Genomic DNA, 22,786 nt, shown 5'->3' on the forward strand with positions numbered 1-22,786 from the left:
AATCTGTAGTATTTTGTATTTAATTATATCCTGATGCAACTGTCACTGACACTGTTATCTGCTCTGTTATTGAATCGTATTTTGTCATACTTGTACTTGCTAGAACCAAAGTCATTGTATTTTATCTTGCTTTTAATTGTATTAATACTTATACTGTGATTCTTGAAATGTATTTGTTTATGACTGTAAATCGCCTTGGATAAGGGTGTCTGCTAAGAAATAAATAATAATAATAATAATAATAATAATAATAATAATAATAATCTGGCACATGCATCAGTATCTGAGTTCTACTGTACTTGGCATTTGATCACATGGGGTTCAGTGTCAGATCTCATATAAGTCACCCTGGATAAGGGTGTCTGCTAAGAAATAAATAATAATAATAATATAAAAGAACACTGAGTCTTGAGCAGCACAGAGCCCTCTCTTGCCATGTCTCAACACAGATTATGTCCAGGGTTTTCCCCAAACAGGATTTAAACCTTGTGACCTGTATTTTCTTGATGTATATATGTGTTTTTGACATGATGAGCTTGCCAGCCTGTAAAGTACATATTTTATGAAGTAAAAATGTGACAAATTACAGCTCAGTGCACTCTTACATTTTCCATAATCATATACTGCAAAATGGAGCTAAAGCAATGGGAAAATGCTTTAACTTTCTTTCATCAACAAATCTGTATTTCTTGTGACATGCTGGGTTTAGTGTGGGTTCTACTTCTGGGAAACTACATTCATTCCCTTCTACTGTATGAAGGAATGTTTGCCTAAGATCTAGTACCTGCTTGTGACATACTACATCTTCTCTCAGCATAGACTGAGAAAGACTATTGCTGTGATGCACATTTTAGACATAAACAGTTACAAATTCTTAAATGTAAAGGAAGAGAAAACCTAAAATGCTGAACGATTCGCCGTTTTGGTGAAGGAAGTTAATTTGCAAACAATTTTAAGTGTTTAGGCATGCACATTCAAATGTAGATCAGAAAATTAAAAAAAGACAAGCCATGATTTTTCTGCCCATTTAAGTAAAAAAAAAAGATCTTTCTAATATTCTCGTGCCACCTTTTCTATTTGTAAAATACAGTATCAACATTTCTGTAAGCAAATTTTGAAACAACAGTTTTTGCAACACATTTTGAAACCGTAATCTGGTCATTTTACTGGTACGTTTGTCTACATGTAACCATCCATCATTTTAAAATAACGACTACTGAAATTCCTGAAGATCTAGCTAATCGAGACCCACGAACGAATGTTTATTATTTTTGGCTTGTGATTGAGTTTTCTAATAAAGTCCTTGGGAATAGCCTTTATTTAATCAAACCATGCCTGTCCATTAGTTAAAATAAGCCATTAAATATCTCTCTGCATCAAGGCAAATATATAGTCTTTACAATGCGTCACAAAAATATTACTAAACTGAAAATAATAATAATAATAACAATAATAATAATAATAATAATAACAATAATAATAATAATAATAATAATAATAATAATAATAATAATAATAATAATAATAATAATAATAATATGATGATGATGATGATGTGTTATATTGAATTATTGTAGCGGTTATCCATGTAGTGGATGAGTTGACCCGGCTGAGCAAATTTACAAGATAATATGCACTTATTTTACATATAACGGAATCAGCATCCAATCATATTTGAAGGCTTCATGTAATGAACCTATGGGGAGAGGGCAGATCCCATTGGTACCGAAGGTGGAGCGGAGCGCTGGGGACAAACTCCCAGAGGCGCGAGGAAGATCTCAGGGAAGGTGCTACCTCTCGCGCTCGCAATTTGGCCCCATGGGATGTCACTTTAAAATTGGCTATATTCACAGAACTGTGGGGTACCTGTGAAAGACACACCAGCAGTCCGTCTTGTGGACCAAGTTCATTTTTTAAAGGCTATGTAAGTCTATACTTTTCTTCTTTTTATATATGAATATGATTATAAACGTGTTAACTATAGTTAATATATACAAGAAAAAACTACAACAAAGCAATGCTGTATTAAATGCACGAAATATCATGTTGATAAGGGGAAAAGTAATATTGTATAGTTCCTCTAGTTATTTCAGTTTCTAACAAGGGAATAGTTGTCTATAAATTGTAAATCGTCTATAGCAGATGTTTTATATTTCTTTATGCTTTAATTTGTTTATTTTCGCTGAAAAAAAAAACTTTTCGTTTAAACATACATTAGAATAACCTGCCTACATACATATCCTACCTGTTTAATTTATACTTGATGCATTAGGTTATAATTGTAGAATAGCATTATACTTCAGAATTGTATGGATGGTTGATGATTGCGTAATTACTGTGTGTTCTTGGCGGGTCTGTTTTAAATATATCAGCTCAGGATTCTTTAAAATAAATACATTTACACTGAACGTTTTCAGCTACCAAAAGTATTTGATTTCATTTTGACAGTGGCAATTATTGATTGGTACTAGTTATTTTGACCCAATTCAAGTTTATTTGTTGCATCCCTCATTGTTATGCGTTGTTGTTGTTGTTAATCTGGATGGTTGGTGTGCCTCTTAAGTGATAATATATATATATATATATATATATATATATATATATATATATATATATATATATATATATATATATATATATATAATAACAATACACTTTTATTAACTTTTTTAGGCACTATCTAGTAATTTTTTTAATGCAGTGTACATATTTGGCTCGATTTCTAAGCATTAACTTCAATCTAATGGAAAGGCAATCTATAAACTAGCAAGAAACATCAGTGATTTAAGATAAGAGGTCCTAAAATAAAGAACAAATACATGTAGGTGCTGTCAGAACCATGTTCAGTTAAAGATTTCAGTGGCTGTCAAATTCCCACATGCAGTGGGACTTAGCAGCAGACTGTAGATATTGGTCTTTATAAGGGAGTGAAAAATTGAGATGGAGGAGCATGTTTAATGTGTAGTAAAGTATACAATTACTACAGTATAAAGAAAGGCTTGTGTTTTAATATTTAATGCAGTAATGTTTTCAGCCATCTACAGATTTTTATCAACAGGGATTTTGAACACAATTGTAACGGTCCCTTTTGTTGTTTTGTTTCTTGTTTTTTAGACCACTTTCAATAAATGTAATTCATTTTGGTCTTGAATGTTTCTAAAGAAGCATTTGGGATTAATGTATGTGTTTCAATACACTTTCCAACCTTAGCATATATTCTAAAAAGTCATGCATGAGTTAAAGTACTAAAGAATAAGGGCATCATTTAGACATTTTTTTTTGTTACACCATGATTAAAGGGGCTGAAAACTTGCGGTGAGTATGGAAAGGCAGCTGCCATTCCCTCTGGGATCCTGTGCTATCCCTAAGGCAGATGGAAGTGTGGACCAGGGGGTCACGGAGGGGCTGCAAGGGGGAGGCACGGGGGTAGGGAAGATGCAGCAGATCTCTTTGAAATGCTGGCCCACAAAAAGCGTAGAGTGTTCAAAGTCAAGATATAAGGTATGGTACAAAAGTTCTCTCAGTCTGTAGGATTTTTACCACAGAACAATACTTTTTTACTGTCACCTTGCCGTGATATTCAAATACAGTCCGGGGATTTCATTATTCTGAATCAACATCTAGGACAAAGCATGTATTTTTTAAATGGTTTACTAGGAACATACACTGGTATACTAAGTACATTTATGAAACACAAATCTGTTAAATACAAATCAATACATTTGAAAACACTAACATGCTATATTAAAAACAAAGGATACTAAAATAAAAGAGTAATAGAGATAATAATGAGTAGCTTAGTGCTGGGGATATTGAAGAGTAATGTGGTTATTTGTTCTGTTACATAGTTCACATGTATCATGATACATATCATATTGTGACCTGCATATTGCAATAATATCATGACATTAGAGTATCATTACACCCCCTGCTCAGGTGTGACAAGAATGATGAGGTCTGTTCAGCCTCAATATATTTCTAATGTATACTGTGATACAAATTTTCTTTTCATTTTTCTTCCCTGTCAATCCAGGATCTTTGACTCAACAATGTAATGCAATTAGTTTTACCACAGTTTACACCGAGAAGCTTAAAAAAAGCCTGCCTACATCTTCAAATAAGAGAGCTGATTGACATCACAGTGACAGAATTACTGTATTGGCTTTAAACAACCACTAAATAAGTAATTTAAAAGCAGTGTACCCATTTCCTAATTGTATTTGCCTTGACACGCCTCCTTGTAGGACTGCAGTACTTACATTTATTCCAGCTATAAATTGGGTACTAAAAGGGCGCTAACTAGCTTTGTACATATGGGGCAAACATACATATAGAGCTGCAGGGATATTGTGAATCTAGTTTTGCTCTACAGCTAGTATACAGTAGGGCCACAGACACATGTATAAACAGATATGCAGAATCTATGTGGTCCTGTGTCCTTTTGAGATTTGTTTGTTTTTTATTTGCATGCAAAAATCCCATTGTCATCCTCCAGGCCTGCTACTCTGTATGTAATTAAATAATAGTCAATGGAAAATAATTGAGATATCCCAATTTTCCCAAGGGGTAACATAGATTAAAAGATTTCTCATCTCAGACATTTCCCAACCCTGGTCAACAGGTTTGATGTGTTGATTTGAAAGAATAATGACACACTGTGACAAATATTTGGCAATACATTTTCAAATTTACTGGTACAAAAATACAAAAACAAATATGTTTACTCCACTATTTTGTAATATTTAATTCCATTGATGTTTTTTTCTGCAATAACAATAATTTAATTCCTTAATTTTTTATTTTAGGTGTATATAAACCCCAGAATTTCCCAGAATGAAAACCTTTGCCCTTAAAACTCTGCTGGTTTACCCAGTTCTACTTGCGCTCCTTGGCTTTACAAGATGTGAGGAATTACCAAGTAAGTATGAATCTCACTAGCAGCATTCTACTTTCTTAAATATGACAGTGAATGTCTTATCTATGTATTAATTGCTGTGGAGAAGTTACTTATTTTTCAACAATGAAAGCATACTTATTCCATATTGAGGCTAATATATTAATATCTAAAATCTAAGTTCTAGTTATATGTTGCAGTTGTGACTGTAAATGAATAATAGAGTTTTCCATAAAATTTGCAATTCTAACATCCAGCCACCCGGTGATATGATATGCTGTTTCTCTTGCCTGAACCTGTCTTACTCTCACCACTAAGCAAACCTTTTTATTTTCTCCTAGAAAATACTTTACGATTACATTTGCAGAGTTGTTGCCGTTTGATTAATCCACATGGTTGGTCTTCATCGCTGCTCTTACTTCCTCTAGTCTTCATTACCAAACAACAGCAAGAGAGGGTAGTCTGACGATCAACATATATGCTATTAAATAAATCTGCACCTAACATTGTAGTACCCCCTTAATATTTAATTCAGGCTATAGCAATGTGTGTTTTTATCAAAGACTCCAGTATTTGCTTTTCTGTCAGTTGCTACCAAACTGCTAACAAAATGTAACTGATAGTAATGTATGTACGTTTATTTATTGAAAAATACTCCAGATAATCAGTTTTGATTAATATACAGTGACTAATAAGATCTGGCTTATAATGCATTGTTCAGCAGTGGGTAATGCAACATAAATCATGCGATCATGTCAAGTACTTTCTTGCATTGAAGAACTGTACAGGTGAATACCTTTCTTCCACATAGACTGATTACAATGTTCTTAATAGACTTGAGATGTTCTGATTGAACATGACATGTCTTTAAAAGGACTGGTCCTGGTGACAAGCTGGTCTTTGTATGCATCCGGTCACAGCTCCAGATGAAGACTATTTCAAGATTAAAAACCTGGAAGGTTTACTAAAGGATGCAAGGTGACAGTATGTGTCACCAGCTTCGTCCTGCCTTTCGATATAAGGGCGATTATGAGCCCCCAAATAAAGGTTGTCGCTGGTTAGATCATTAAAAAATAAACTTTAGTCTTGTTCATACATACTCTTTTAATATATCGTTTCAATTGTATTGCCTTTTGCTTCAAACATAAATATTTACAATTTGATATTTAAAGTGTTACTCACTCAATTGTGTCATTTAGCATTCCAACCCAAAGTGCGAATGACACAGATTATAATGTATATTTTATTAGAGCATATGAATCCCTCAGTGGTACGATATACAGTAAATAACTTGTAAGGCTGAGTAAGTAAAGCCTATTAAACTGTCATTCCATGTGTGAACAGCAGATGGCAGATTGGAAGGCCTGACTCTTCAAAAGATCAGTTTCCAGATTCCTAGCTGTATATTTAGTTTCTATTGATTTGCATGCATTCGTTTTCATATTCATTTTAGTAATGTGTTGAATAACATGTATCTACACAGTGAATTATGTTTAAATACAGAATGATTTTCAATGAAATGAGTAAATACTAGATTCAATCTAGAGGTTTTACTTACACTGCCCTATTATAATAATAATAAAAATGCAGCAGCTTTATTTGATGTTTCTATAAAAACTGAAATGCTTGCATACTTATATTCTTTAATTTTTACAAATGAGCTACTGTATTGCCATACATTTCATAAGGTTTTAGGTTACTGATTGAAGTCCCTGTTTTAATCTTTTAATGAAACGATTCCCTTCAATTTGTTCATGGTTTTGCTGTTCAGGTTTTGATCTTCTCGAAGAATTCCGGATATCTCAGTCAGAAGGTGTGAGGACAGTGGATGGATCTGAGGCAGATGCATTAGCTTTCCGGATTAACCCTACAATTCACTTAAAAAAATCAATGGGGTAATTCCTTTTTCACACTATAAACTTGCTTTGGTTATAAACTATACATATCTGACTCCAAATTAAGTATTAATCATATTAAATGGTTACTGTCTGCCAAAGTACATGTTAATAAATAGCTGAAACAATTTCTTTTGATGGATTCAGAAAGGTGCTCAGACAATGTGTATTTTTAGAAGTAAGACATATGCCCTGATTTTCCGCTTTGGCTCATTTTTTTTGCTGGCAATACACAGCAGTGCTCTAGATGTTGCTGGTACTTGCTAATATAAAGACACTTGATTGATCTTGGCTGATCTAGCCAATGTTAAATATGGTATGTCTATAGCAGGTACCTAGAATTGAAGAGCAGCTCCTGAACTCATAGTGAAAGCACCTTAACACAAAACATAATCATTGAGTCATATTTGCAAACATGCTACAAATGTTTAGGGGGCAGTAAAACATAAGTCAGTAATTTCTTGTAAAATGTCAGTAAGTAATTGGCTTCGATTGTAGACCAATAGAAACTGCCATATAGGTCGGCCATTTAGTATCTTCAATGTTCTATATACTCTTCATGGGAAGTGATCCAGAAGTGTTGTGGGAAAATGAATGGTCTTCACAATAAAAGTGAAAATGAAGTCTAGAAAATGTGAAGGTTTTTAGGTGTAGCTAGGTAAGGGCTGGTTATTACCCCTTGATTTTGCTTTTTTATTTTTGTAATTTTCCTTTCAGTGATGTATATCCTGATGGCTTGCCTTCAGACTACTCTATCATAGCCACATTTAAGATGCTGGAGGACACTGAAAGCTCATGGAATTTGTGGCAAGTCAGCGATTCTGATGGCAATGAGCAAGTTGGCATCCGCTTTTCAGGAGACACCAAATCCTTGGACTTCTTTTATGCCACTCCACAGAATACCCAAATGCTAAGAACATTTCACAATGTGGAGAAACTTTTTGATGGGTCATGGCACAAACTAGCCCTTAGCGTGAAAGGTGATCAGGTGAAATTATTAATTGACTGCCAGGAAGTTAGCACCATTCCAATTAATGACCAACGACCAGTGATTAGAAGTGGATACACATCTATAATAAAAAGGGCTGCTGATGACTCATCTGTTTCCGTAAGTATTATGTCTCTTCAAAATAACTTAAGTCATCAAACCTTGAAACTTTAGTTCTATGCTTACTATTTTGGCTACTTATGTTTTTAATTTAGTATTTGTCACACAGAGTGACACATCTGTAGAGGTGAATGATCCAATAATACCCACTTACTTGGGAAACAAAGCTAATAGCAATTGTTTGTGGTGGTTGGAGAATTAAATAGTTATGCATGTATCTTTATTATTTGTATGCCAGCTGGATCTACAGCAAATAGATCTTAATTGTGATCCAGACCAGGCCTATTCTGAAGGATGCTGTGAGCTTTCCAATGTTGTAAGTATTTGAATTATTTGTCTGTTTAAAGGTAAAAACTATAACGATAAGTCAACAATTGTCACATTTCTTTTACTATTTATTTTTTAGTGTGGTGGAAGTGCAGAGATTGGCCTTACTGGAAATCCATCCGGGTGTAGATGTCTGCATGGACAACCTGGAGTCCAGGGCCCCTCAGGGCCCAAGGTAGACATATACTGTGTATTTTGTATTTTTAAAAATATTTTTACATTTATAAGTTACTGTATGTAACTTATTTATTTTTCATTTTAGGGGCGGAGAGGTCACAAAGGCCATCAAGGTGAAGCCGGAAGACTAGGAAACTGGGTAAGTATCTGATGCATTTTGTACATTTAAAATTGTTAATAGCTACCCAGGTCACAATCCCGCGTAGTGTGAAACCATGTACCCAGGTAGACCCTAGCTCAGGAAGTGGGTTGACACGCTATAATCCAGGTCAAGTGAGACAAAATGCATGATGGGCGCTTGTAATCGGAGGATAGAACAAACAGCCACGCCTGCAGGAAGGTTTCACTTCCGCAAGGACCTTGCAAGCCATTTCTGTTTATTCATGGTTTGTTGATTGAGACACACCAGGAGCCAGGGATGGCGTGGAGCAATTAAGAAACATTCGCTCTAATCAACATTTGGGCTGACGATTAAACCCAGAGAAGCTTGGGTGGAGGCATCCATAACAAGTATTTTTTACAAACAATTTGCGAGAGGTTGGCTTAAGTTGCATTTCACAAGGCGCCAGTCCAGTGCAGAGAGAGATTAAAAAGAGATGAAATCGTGGTCATGTGAACGTTGTGCTTCCGGGGCATTGTGTACTTGCTTTTGTCACCAAGGACAACCCTGCTTCTTTAAAAAGCAGTGTGAAATCGCTTAGCTGACCTGCCCGGGTAGAGCTTGTCAATGTGAAAGGGATTTAAGTAGTACACATAGGTGATTGTAATTTGAATGTATACACGATGATCCCTTACAATTAACCATTTACTAACCAGTGCAGAGTATAGATCTTGGTTGTACATAAGGTGTATTTTGATACATAAGTAGGCAATCCTTATGCATTCAAATATAAAGCATTTACATTTTAGATGTTTTTTCTGACTCTTCTCATCCTCCTAAGCATGCTTGCTACAGATTTTTTGCTGACACCCTGCAGAGCATTCTCAAAACCTTAAAGGCTGTTTTGTTAAGGACTGCATTTTTGTAATTAAATAAAGCTTGCTGTTCATGAAAAAGTATTTTAGAGAGAGTTAGGAATTTGTTCTCATTAGTTAATCAAAGAAAATGTTATATAAACATAAAGAAGGCCCAATGGAAAGAACACATTTTAGAGTGCAGCATTAGGATCAATTTGGCTGTCTCTTTATCTGTATGACTCAGCAGAAGATACTGATAAAACACATCTGTGCTTTAGGAAAAAATAAATGTTGTTAAAAGCAGTGAAATATATACAAAGGTTGAACAAAATATTTGAAACACCTCAAACATATTGACTATCGCCCATCTTGGAGAACAGACTTTTTGTTGAGATGTCTACCTTTGTATTGTGTATTTCGTGTGACAGTGCAAGATGCAAAATATGTAGCTGCTGGATAATTATTTCCCTACATGGTCACATTAATATGAACTACATCTTTGCTAATATAAAACAGAACTGAAGTACTTCTATTTTTGCTATTTCTGGTGATTAGTTCAAATGGCTGGATATAGGCCATTTTAGCTCCAACCAGCTTTAAACAATTATCATTTTTTCCTTTGAAGATTTGATTCCAGGCGTTACATAAAAGTTACATGAGGGTTTTATAAGCTTGTGTTGCCTTCTCTGTCTGCTCTAGAGCTGTATTGTTGAGCAAGGATAGCCTGTATAATGTATTCAGTAATGGGCCAGCCTAATTTAAATATGATTTACAGTTGACTCCCGTTTACTAAAGACCCCTCTAAAACTAGATAGCAAAAGACATGGAATTCCACCATCAAAGTCCACTGTCAACCACTCTTCCCAAAAGCCCTGTTTACATTTTTACTGGAACAAGAAAGAAAATGACCATATGTTCCCTCATTATAAAACCATCTCTTAGAGAACTGAGTAATATAGACATTGACAGATCTCTATGAAGACAAACTAATATAAGTATATTAGACAACAAGGTTCCATCTTGAGAGTGTTAAAAGATAAATAATTCACATACTTAGAATCCTACTATCATATTAGATACCTTAAAAGTTGTAATAAAAGGACAGTGTATATATTACAAATAAATATGAAAAGAGTGCAAAAAACTTGACACACAAGGAAAGGGCAGTAGATCCATTTGAGTTAACTTAATAATGCTAAAGCGGGGATGAACAAGATGATACACTGGAAGATGAAATTTGCACTGGAAAATAAAGAAAATCTATTATGAGCTGGAAATAAACCAAATCATACTTGATTAAAAACAGAGGACAAATAAAAATAAAACCACTTACTTCTGAAGAATCTGGTGAAAATGAAAATGAAATAAATAGCCTCATGGTTTTAGTAATGCTTTTTACAGATTATTACCTAACTGCCTTGTACAGTACAATGATATAGTAAACATGTTTAAAGATTGCCTAATATGTGAAACCTCGCAGTAATCTCAATACCAAAAAAACACATTTACTTGCTGTCTTATCACCATTTCCCAGTTAAACTCAGATTTCAAAATGTTTATGAAAGCTATCTCTATAAGACTGGGGAATACAGTGCACAATATTGTACTGACAGATCAAACTGGATTTTTTTTATTTTCAAACAAGACTTCCACAAAAAAAAGGACCCTGAACATTATCCTCTTGGCTAAAGATGCAGCAATTATGACACATCTCTATTTAGCAATCAAATGCAATACTATCTTGGTACATATTCTCAACACATACTAAAATATGTTTTCAGATTCATTTTCCATTATATTTAATGATGTTTTTACTTTAAGGATTATTATTTAACTATAATAGAACTTTCTTTCTTCATAGGGTGTCCGTGGCAGTCCTGGTGACTATGGATTCATTGGTGAAACTGGGCCTAAAGTAAGACTATTTTATTAGCTGCATTAATATACAATCAAGTATGATGTTTTTGCATGTTTATAAAACATGCTTTCTTTTAGGGAATTGCTGGAATAAAAGGAGAAAAGGGAATGAGAGGACTCCACGGTCAGCGGGTACGTTTTTTAACATAAACAACTAAACATTTCAGTTGCTTTTGAATAGCGACAATTGTCAATGACGGAATACTATGTATCTTACAGGGTGACCTGGGTCCCAAAGGACTTCATGGGTTAGAAGGAGCTCTAGGTTTTAAGGTAAGTTTACACATGTGCACTGTAACTGTTAGGCAACTGTTTTCTACAGAGTGCTACTGCTGCTGGGAAAATAATGAATCTGGCTGCTTGAAGGAAGCCACCTATCAGCTTATTTCTAGAATTAGGATTGCCATTTTACTAGATTTTGTAAACACGTGTTTAATTAAGTGTTATGCGTGGAGGTAATATTTTGGATGTAATATTTTGGATGTCAAGTATTATGTAGAACTGTCCTAAGAATTAAATGTACTGTATTCAAAGATCTTGTCCTCTGTTTTTAATCAAGTATGATACCTGCTCTTTTTAAATCCTGTTGGAAATCTTGTTTTAAGAAAGTGCAAGCCAAAGGAAATAAACCAAGGTCCAATCAATTAAAAATATATAAATAAATAATCGGTGTACAGTACATTTAATTCTTAGGACAGTTCTACATAATACTTGACATCCAAAATATTACCATAGCTCTTCCCTAATGTCACTACCTCGATTGTCTTTTTAAACCTAGTCAATTAGAGATAACATGTAGGCTTTAAGCGACAATAGTTAGAAGTGTAGGGTGTGACATGGGTGTTAGTAGGAGAATGAATGCCCCTGACTGAACTAGCTGCTGATCAGAAAGGTTATAGACTTAATTTTCAGAACTTTGTGCCATATAACTTCTCATGTATTCTCCTTCTATGATCTGTCTGTCAACAATACCACATTGATAAGTTATGACATTGGTAAGTTTGCAATAACTTGATTATTTTAGAAGTACATATTTAATATCAGCACAACATTAAATATATATATATATATATATATATATATATATATATATATATATATTGACAGTGATGAAGCCTGCTAACATTTTTGTAATGTATTTACTGAAATAAGATGCATAATATTTTTTTTCTGGCTTTACAGGGAGTGTCTGGGGAACCTGGGGAGAGAGGAGAGAAAGGTGAACAGGGGGAAACGGTAGGCTTGTTGAGAATGTGGCATTAATGCCCTTTTCTTTGAATAAGTGCAGGGCTGTAGGTTCTTCTGTTAAAAACTAGAAAAACAACTTACTTATTTTGATATTGATGAGCTAGTTATTTTTGTATTCACTTTCTAAGGAGTCTTGTTCTTTAGGAATGCTGGGAGTAGTCTGTTTCCATCATGATAATATATCTGTAATTTGATTTATAAAGTATGTATTTAAAAAAAAAAAAAAACAGCCCGATTCCTTATGCCTTAGAATACAGTAAAACCAAATCCAAGTTTATCTTTGTATATACATGACAAGTCTATTTTGTATGTACAGTTTTTATTCTTATATTTTTTTGTTTTTTTAATCCAGGGAGATAGAGGTGAACCAGGTTATGAAGGAATTCCAGGATTTCAAGGCTCAAAGGTAATATTTGCTTTAGCGGTCAAAGTCGTCCTTCTTTTCCATCTTTTGAATTTCTTTTAATCTTTTATAATATTATATGCTTATTTGTTAGCTATTATAGAAATGTGTTATACAGTGACCCAAATGTGAAATGTATATTTGTAAATTCCAAACAGATTTGCAAATAAAATTTACTTTTCTGTTCAGATTTACTTGGTCTCCTAAAATCCCAAGGGACCTAATAGTCTTGAAAAAAAAGTGGTAAATGTTTTTGTTTGGAAAAAGATGGAAATGATACATTGTTTTTCACACATTCCCTGCTATAATATTTTCCCTGGCTACATTTTTAGGGCGATGATGGGTTCTCTGGATCTGAAGGACCACCTGGCCCTCAAGGGCGGCAAGTAAGAATAACAAAGCATTTCATACAGGAATCGTTTACAGTATTTAGACCTTTTTATTAAATTATATTGATAAATGTATTTTTTTGTAGGGCATTGTTGGTGATCCAGGTGAACGTGGAACCCCAGGAATCAAAGGAAGACCTGTAAGTATGATGCTGTAATTTACTCTCAGCATTAGTCTTAGTTGGTACCCAGCTACAAAGATGAAATAGTCCAAATTGAACTAGTTTTAGTTATTTTACTAAACTAAACACAAACAACAAACAATTTACAATGAAGTGTAATTTAGTTATACATGGGGCATATGGTAAATAGAAAACACTGTACCCTTGTAATAACTTGTTTTTCATGGAATTGTTTCACATAAAGCCATACAGGTTATTTGAAATTTATAATAGAAAATATGCTTTTTGAAAAATGACTGGGCGCATAATATTACGAGCAATAACGCTAAGGTAATTATTACCAAAACAGTATTATTACAGACTGCTAAGAAGCTTTCGTCTATTGTGATTTACTGTCAATATCTTTCACTGCTGGCTTGCGATATGGGTTTCATTCTTGTTACACAACTGTACTCTATGATTCGATTATGGGTATCGTAAAAGAAAAGATTAGCATTTTGAAGGAAGGCTGGGAGTAGTCTGTTTACAGTGTTGGTGACCTTCACCTAATATGGCTGCCATATTGAGCTTGTGTGGCCTTTGAAGTTTCTGCTGTATGGACATTTTGCGTAATTTTCTTCAAATTTGGTACACATGTATTTTATGATTTTCTCAGTAAAATCCAGGAAAAAAAAACCCCAAAAAACAAAAACCTGTTCAGTAAAAATGTACCACATGGTTTCTGGTCATCTCATTTTTACTTCATGTTTACAAAGCATTCCATTACATTACCTCTCCATGGATTCTTTTTTTTTTTTTTTTTTTAAACAAAAGCCCCCATTCCCAGATATGAATAAATGTGCAAATTAACAGTGCAATATATAAATAAACTGGTTTTACTAAATATTTATTTATTTATTATTTTTATTATTATTTTTTACATAGGGTGTTCCAGGACCTCAGGGACAGAAAGGGCTTGTAGGAATAAAGGTAATGACTTATCTAATAGTATATATATATTATAAACATTTCATTAACAATTAAATAAATGCAAGCAGGCTTATATATATTTTTATTTGTAGGGGATTGTTGGTGACCCAGGTATGCCAGGAAGAGATGGGGATCTTGGTATAGAGGTAAGATTTGTGAACATGGAAGGCCATACATATTTCCTCTTTTGACCTTTTAGTTTTATTTTAAAATTAGTGCTTTCAGTGTGATTATAATTTTCAAAAACATTTTCTGCATTAGGCATACCAAGGTCCTCAGGGCGGAGAAGGAAGTCTCGGCCAAAGCGGAGAATTGGTAATTATTATACAAAACATATTAATATAATTACTGCTTTCATAAATTAAATTAATTACAGAAAACAAATAAACTTTTTTTTTTTTTTTAAGGGAGAGAAAGGGGCTGAAGGGCCTGTGGGGGATGAAGGTCCACGAGGAATGCCTGTAAGTAGCTATATCGTATTAGTGTATTTACTATAAACCTAAAAGACAAATGGAAAGCTAACATGGATGAACTGAAACATACAATTGTGGCAGCATTGGCCTTCAATTCAGAGAGCAATCTCTGCATGGACATTTTTGTTGGACTTTCTTAATGTAAGGTTTAGAACGTCTTTAAAGTATTATTCTGATTCTTACTTATGGTGAAAAACAGTTACCTTGAACACTCCCTGACACATGCACCCACCATGATACTTGATGCTGACATCTTCTGAAACTAAAGGAAGCACATTTGACACATAAAAACGCATAAAAACGTGTCAATTGTGCGACATTTCAGTCATGGAATAAGCAGGGGTTAAGAGTTCAGTCTGAACATAATATAGTGAGTAACAATTGTATTAATAAAAGACTATGTATAGTATACCAGGTTGAAGCTGATGCATTGAATTGGAAAGAGGTTTTTCACATGAAAGTATTTCTTTACAGGGTCAACAAGGTCCAAAGGGATCAGCAGGAAAACCAGGAAGACCAGGATTTATTGGCCCACCTGGAAGAACCGTAAGTTATGCTTTTATACAGTATATATTACAAAATGGTTTGAAATATGAGAGAAATGCACTTTTAACAAAGTGTAATAAACATTCTAATTTATCGACAGGGTCATCTAGGCTTACCAGGAAGACCAGGACCTAAGGTAAACTTTAGCATTTGTACAAATTCAGACTCCTAAGCAATCTGGATATTGCCATTGTATAAATGTTTACTGTGGTTTACTGTAGTAAACATATACCAAAACACAGTGACAGGTAAGAGAAAGCACGGTAAAGCAAAACGAAGAAAATATATATTCTTTATCCATTCAAGCATAAGAAAAATACACCATTTGCATATTTTAAAAATCCCCCAAAATCCACTAATCTGCAATCTATGCAAATGTATGTCGACTAGACCTACCTATAAGCTTTGTACAACTATTTTGCAACACTCATTGGAAAGCAGAAGTATTCCAGAGTAGGTGATAGTGGGTCTTTTCCTGTCCGCCACTGGTAAACACAAACACAGTCGCAAGTGGATATTGATGGATCAAGCCTGCTGACTAGAGCAACATATGACAAGCAACAGGCAAATGACACCTGTTTCCAGCCCAATAATGTACCAGGAAATATGCATTGTGGACTTCAGTAGCAGGTCACTTGTGTGGATGACGTCTTTGGGGAGCCTGTCCCATTTTTCAGTCCGCATCAAGCTCTCTGATGTCACAAGTAGGGTTACAACACTGACAAGCACAACGCCTTAGAAGGTCCCAAAGGTGTTCTATGGAATTAAGGTGTGAGCTTCTTGTTGGCCAGTCCACAACCTCTATAGTCTCCTGCTCAAGATAATCCATGTCAATCCTGTATGATTACCTTGCATCACAACAAACTCTGGGCCAATTGCACCAGCAAATTGTTTTACTACAGGGCCCAAGACCATGTCTATGTACCGTAGAGATGTAAATCTGCCTCTTGGAAGCAAAATAAGATCTGTGCAACCTCCAATGCAGATGCCTCCCCTCCAAAATGGTCACATTCAACCATGTGGAATTGAGCAATCATTCTCATCACACTCTCCATACTTTAAATCTCGACCTCTGAGTGAACAAAACAGGTTCCCAATGGAGCTGTCATTTCTGATCAGATAACAATGTTCTCTTCAGTCCTGAAGTGGATATTGAGCCCCTGTGCAATGGACTGGTGATATTTCTGTGCTATATTGTGTAGATATCGGACACTGCAAGGTGTGGTTGACCTCCAATGACCCATCCAGGACATCTAATGTACAAACCTGTGGTTTGATAACATGTCCACCATCAGAAGGGGTCACACCAAATTGACCAGCTACATGTCTTTCTGTAACCTCAGATTCCAGCATTTCAACAGCTTTAGCAGTCTGGAAGTCAGTTAAAAATCATTGTCTACCACCAAATGGCAAGTCATGATTCCCAAACCAACAAATAATGTTATCACCTGAGCAGCCACTTGAATAATGATCACATCTGAAGTCTAAATGGGGGTGCCTGCTTTTAAGGGAGGGCAACACGTAAAACGTCTATCTGGCGAATGCCGTAACATCTTTTTAGACTGTATGTTCATTTAACATTTGCTCCATACATTTTTTTAGTGTCATTTTAATTTTTTTTTACCAGTATATGTACAAGTACCACAGACAAGAGGAAGAGGGCGCAATCCAAAAAGTTTGAGAACCCCCTGTGTACATAACCCCAAAGACTGGGATAAAGTACAGGCGTCTGAACATATACACATTTGTAGATCTGTAGGTTTGTCACATTTTTTATCTCAAGTTATTGAGAGCCATGTGTGGATGTTCGTATGCCACACTTGCATTTTTACATGTACATACAGTGGATGTAGGTCATGTTGATCTAACTTTTCTGATGGCTTTAATTATGCATTAACAACATGGCAGGGGATGTATACATACAGTAATTTTTATGTGGCAAAAACTTGCATCTGCCTTTACAATTTAGCACCACCTTATGTCCAGAACTAGAAGTAACAAAACCTAAAAATCAATAGTTGAAAAACAGTTAAAAAGTAGAAATTGTTTATGCCAGTACTGTATACCTTATTGGTAAAAACAATGGCACAGATACACAACTCTTCTGCTGTATTATGAATAACAGTCATTAATACTATCACTGGTATTGCAAGTTTGAGTGTTTGTGACACCAATTGTACTTCTAGTAGAGCTTCTCAAAGCTATCATAGCAAGCTTGTTTGTTTTAGCAACCAGCAAAAGTGGAACTCACTGGTGACAGTGACTGATGGCAGTAGCTGATGACATTCGCTGAAATAATGGCTGTGTGTTAGGTTACAAACAAATATATAAGAAGCCTAACATTACTGTTACCGTAATATATAACAAACATCAAATATGCTATGTCTCACGATATGCTGGTCAAAATATGATATGTGTTATCCTACATAATAATAAGTAAGCATTTTGATTTTGTTACACTCACTCAGTATTTCTCTTTGTTTGTTTCATAGGGCGACACGGGTATCCAAGGAATTCAAGGTGTTAAAGGTGACAAGGTAAAACAATAACAAAACAATTAATTTATGTATATACACATATGTATTGTAATGTTTGGGTTATAATAATTTATTTTATGTCTTTACAAAGGGGCAAAAAGGAGTCAAAGGTCCAAAAGGAGAAGTGAGTACCAACCAAATCTGTTTTAAGTGTGTTAACAGTTTGTTGGAAAGCCCTGTAAAAACCTGAACTTTTTAAAGTTAGGTTTGTAAACACTCTCTATACTTTATCTGTATTATAATATTTTAAAAAAATAACCCATGCCTTGATAAACTGAAACAGGTTATTTTGATTCTGTTTTGAGTCTTAGTGAGAGTCAATGCTACGATCTAAATGGAGGTAGTACTATTTGACCTGTGTACTGTTTTTGATTTGTCTCTTTAAGAAAAAAAAAAAAAAAAAAAAAAAGATTAAGTATCTCTTTATTCCTATAACTCTTAATAATATCAACATGTTTAGGTTGGAGACAAAGGCCTACTGGGGCCACTGGGAGTCCAAGGTAAAAGAGGTCCTGGTGGGGAGCCTGGATCTTCAGGGGCCATTGGAGCAAAGGGTGTCCGTGGAGACGAAGGCCCTGTCGGATTTCAAGGGCCTCCCGGACCCCCTGTAAGTGTCTTTAAAACTGTCAATTATAAACACATTAAGGCAGAACGTTGATCTTTTTAGGAATGTTTGTCAATGTAAAACTAAAATTATTTGGTTACATAATAGGTTTTGTGTGTTATAAAAACATTTTGAAAAGCAACATTTGATTCAAATTGTAATGACATTTATTGCTGATATCTGACCATGTATGTTTAACCATACATAATGAATATTTTTTTTTAGGTTCTGTTGATCTGTAAGTAGTTTTATAAAATATACAGGGTACGTATTGCATTAAACTGTATGTCTGTGTCTTTAAAATAGGGACCAACATTCCCTGCAGAACATGTAATCGAGGTCTGCCAGAGAGTGGTGCTTGAACAGATGTCAGTATATGCAAACGTTGTGAGAAGGAAATGTGCCAGTGCATGTCCACTTTATGGTGATGTACCAATGGGACCCCCAGGACCCCAGGGTTTGAACGGAGAACCTGGACCACCTGTGAGTATAAACATGCATCTTTTAAAATGTGTGTAACATAGTCTGATTAATAAAGTACACTAAATATAAAACAAAAACACATTTGCAATCTTTAAAAATGATATATATATATATTTTTAATTTGTATCATTATTATACAAATATATCATCAAGTTCATAACATTTTAACCACCTGTTCTTACAGGCAATTATTTTTTTTAAAAAGTTTTTACCATGATTATTTTCACAGACCCCATTCCCTGCAATACTTAAGAACTAAGTAGTTTGTTTCTCCTTTTCTCAGCCAAATGAGTGCTTAATGACATGGTGTTAAAGTAAGAAAGCTGAAATATTTGGCAGTATAGGTCGGAATGAAAACATTAAAACTTTCCACGTCTCTGTGAAGACAAACACCATGTTACAGACAAGACATTCATTCCGTGTTTCAGCAGAGAATGACTTTGAATCTCAGCTTGGAAATGTTTTCACACATTTGTTATGCAGTTAACTTCTCTGTATTTTACAAGCAGATGCACTTTAGATGCTAAATCATTTATTTTTATCGAAAGGCTATATAGGTCATAATTTAATAACTAGGCCGCTTTTTATAGTTAAATGACAAATCACTTGACCTGCTGTGGTCTGTTTTGAGATAAATGACACAGACCCCCTTTGTTTTATATCATGTCTCTACTTTGAGATGCTTGCTTCTGAGAAACCAACAAGGGACCATCTTCCTACTTGTAGTACTCCACCTACACACTGAATTTAATATTATATAAGCCCTTCCTATCTGACCATTCTATGTAAACTAAAGCACTAGTTAAACTGAACAAGTTGTTTCAAAGAATCACCGGTTTTGTATGGACTCTTTTTTAACTAATTATTTTTCACCTGGTAATAAAGACAGCATAACAGAGTGTCATCCACTAAGGAGGTATCTGTAACTTGGGTCAAGACATAATTTAAGTACAGAACGACATTGGAGTTAAAATGGGTTTGGCTTGAGATAACTTTATAGCAATGAGAGGTACGCATGATGAAACCCAGGCTACAAATGCACTCATAGGAAAATGGGTTGATTCTGTCTGAGACAATGCTCAACCATTGCAAAGATACCAAACACCAATTTGTGTGGTGGTTACAGTAGACTGTTCAGTGGAAACTTATTTCAAGAGGTGACTGCCAAAGCTTTTAAATCTAGCATCCATGACTCTTCTTCTCTTGTACTGAAGATCTTTTCACCTACACATGCAGATTTTTTTTAAAAAACACTGTAGGTTAACTAAACGAGCAGATTAAAGACTGCTTCTTCCTGATACCAAAGAATCCCAGTGCTGTAGGACAGTCTTACTACAATGTTACCTAAATCACAGCACCTTATTAGGAGGCAGCTGCTCAAATGTTTTTAATCTGGTTAATCTGTTTGCAAAAACTGCATATCCATAATTAAATTAGGAACAAACACACACAAAAAAGATAATTAGAACCAGTGATAATGTTATTGATACTGATCAAAGAAAGAATACACCATCTAGTTTGCTTGCATTTTAAATATATATATTTTATTGTGGCAAAGTGGTTAACAGTGTGCAGGTGCAGGAATACAGCAGTGATCAATGAACAGACAGACAATGATAATCCAGGTGCAATGATATTTTATTTGTAAATCCAAAGTCTGATGACAAAAGGCAGTAAACAATAACAATGAGAACAGGCAATACAGCGGCGTGTATTGCTCTATTGTTATTCCCCAGGTTGGTCCTGTAATAATAATAGTCCTGTTCCAAAACATCCACACATAGCACAAAACACAAACACAAGTCCACAGTGAGTGCTAAAGTGCTTGTGGTGTAAATACAGTTATTCGTGAAACAATGTGCAGTGATATCCGGGTAAGTGCTGGCCTTTGGCGACAGCTCAAGATCGTGTTCAGCTGTCTAATAACAACAAACAGTATTTAGACATGACAAAAACAAACTTTGCTACGCCCCCTTTTGTACCTCCAAACCATGGCTGCCACGTCATTTGCCTTCCGGGTTGATGATTTAGTGTATCGTAGTTCCGCCCCCTTTCTAGATGACTAACTTCCTTCTAACCCTGGGAATGAATTGTCTGGCCATCCAGTCCAGGGCACTCTGTTCCCTTTACACAGTGCCCTCACAGGTCGGGAGAGAGATATATCACCAAGAATCATTCTGTTTCAGTCACAGTCATGTTTTTGTATCTTTGTCATTGTTAGGGTGAACCAGGTTTAAATGGGGTGGATGGTGAAGAAGGACAAGAGGGTTTCTATGGAGAGCCAGGTGATCCAGGCAAACAAGGAGAAACAGGTATGTGTTTTAAATACTACCATGGCACTTTCTATATAAGTGCATCTATCTTATTGCAATGAAAGCATCAGCATTTTCATCATGTGAATAATAATCCTCCTATTTTTATTTATTAGTTTGTTTGCCTTTATATTCCCCAGTTAAGTCAAATATTATGTTTTAAAGCGTTACTTGTGGGGTTGGCGTGGATCATATAAAGTTTTATATATATATATATATTTTTTTTTTGTGAAGGTACATATTGATGACTTATAGTATGTAAACATGGTTAATATAAAGATAGTTGGTCCATTTTGTACCACATGAACAACAATAGTTAATTGTACTGTTACATTAAAAAAATTACTGATGAACTTTGTTTATAAAGTGAGTTTTAAATGATGGTATGTGGTTGTGTGTTTACTTTCAGGTGATCCAGGAGACTCAGGTGATAAGGGAGCTAAAGGTTATGGTCTACCTGGCTTTGTTGGAAATCAAGGACCGATAGGTAAAGATTGTCTTTCATTTTGCAAAATCTTAAGAACAACAGTAATTATGTGTGCACACCCTAAAAAAACAGTGGAGCCGTTAGGGTCTGGCATTAACAAGTGTGGCATATATAATAAATCAATGTTATAATTCTAATAATGCCTTATTTTCTAAATAAAAACAATAGGCAAACGGGGAAGAACTGGAACAGTATTTGATGGTCAACCAGGTCAGCAAGGTCCTCGAGGACACATGGGCCGGCCTGGCTTGAGAGGATACAACGGACTTCGTGGTTCTCCAGGAATTTGTGTGGCCTCGGGTTGTGATATGAACAACACAACTGACAGTGCTGTGGGGCAGTCTGCTCAGAGGGCCGAAAGACCATCCTCACCACGCACTTAGCGACAAAATAAAATTGAACACATATTGAAATTATTTAATATAAACAGTGCTGTTTTAGTAACCAAGCTGAACACTGTCAAATGTTGATTTTTCATGAAGTGTCAACTGTCATATAATGAACCAGCAACATCATATCAATGTAAATAAGCAGACAGATTTTAACAAATGAAATATAGCATGTTGGTGCTATTTTGTGCTCAGTTTTTAATTCATGATTTTTTTTTTTCTGTTAAATCAATTGCCAAAAGCAACAGCTCCCCAACCGCTCCCCCCAATATCAATAGTTTTTTAAAATGCTATCCATAGAATATTGTTAAAAATGTAACTGCAGTCAGTCCACGGCCAGTTTTCATATTTTGTTTGCTGTTAAGCCTGTGCCATTGATTGAAGTTATCGAGCTAAAAAATAAACATCAAATGCAGAAATGTTAAATATAAAGTTTTAATTTTCTGACTTCTATGCAACTTGACTCCTTGTTGTGTTTAAATCTAAGGCATAATTTAGAAAATGTCTTACACATATCAATGTTCTTTATAATAAAATGTTAAAACTTAA

At 34.9% G+C, this 22,786-nt stretch overlaps 1 protein-coding gene across 1 annotated transcript; it reads left to right on the forward strand.

The window, feature by feature from the left end:
* Positions 1 to 1,743: 1,743 nt before the first annotated feature.
* On the forward strand, positions 1,744 to 22,786 carry LOC117402285 (collagen alpha-1(IX) chain-like). The gene is made up of 27 exons (XM_034003280.3): positions 1,744 to 1,924; positions 4,806 to 4,918; positions 6,666 to 6,789; positions 7,507 to 7,897; positions 8,136 to 8,213; positions 8,304 to 8,399; positions 8,487 to 8,540; positions 11,220 to 11,273; positions 11,354 to 11,407; positions 11,495 to 11,548; positions 12,458 to 12,511; positions 12,876 to 12,929; positions 13,259 to 13,312; positions 13,402 to 13,455; positions 14,362 to 14,406; positions 14,499 to 14,552; positions 14,668 to 14,721; positions 14,814 to 14,867; positions 15,354 to 15,425; positions 15,526 to 15,561; positions 17,918 to 17,962; positions 18,054 to 18,086; positions 18,423 to 18,569; positions 18,873 to 19,049; positions 21,271 to 21,361; positions 21,771 to 21,848; positions 22,017 to 22,786. The coding sequence occupies exons 2-27, from the start codon at positions 4,834 to 4,836 to the stop codon at positions 22,229 to 22,231; spliced, it is 2,307 nt and encodes a 768-aa protein (XP_033859171.3). The 5' UTR covers positions 1,744 to 1,924; positions 4,806 to 4,833; the 3' UTR covers positions 22,232 to 22,786.

The sequence above is a fragment of the Acipenser ruthenus genome, chromosome 5, assembly GCF_902713425.1.
Source record: "Acipenser ruthenus chromosome 5, fAciRut3.2 maternal haplotype, whole genome shotgun sequence".
In the NCBI taxonomy this organism is placed as follows: Eukaryota; Metazoa; Chordata; class Actinopteri; order Acipenseriformes; family Acipenseridae; genus Acipenser; species Acipenser ruthenus.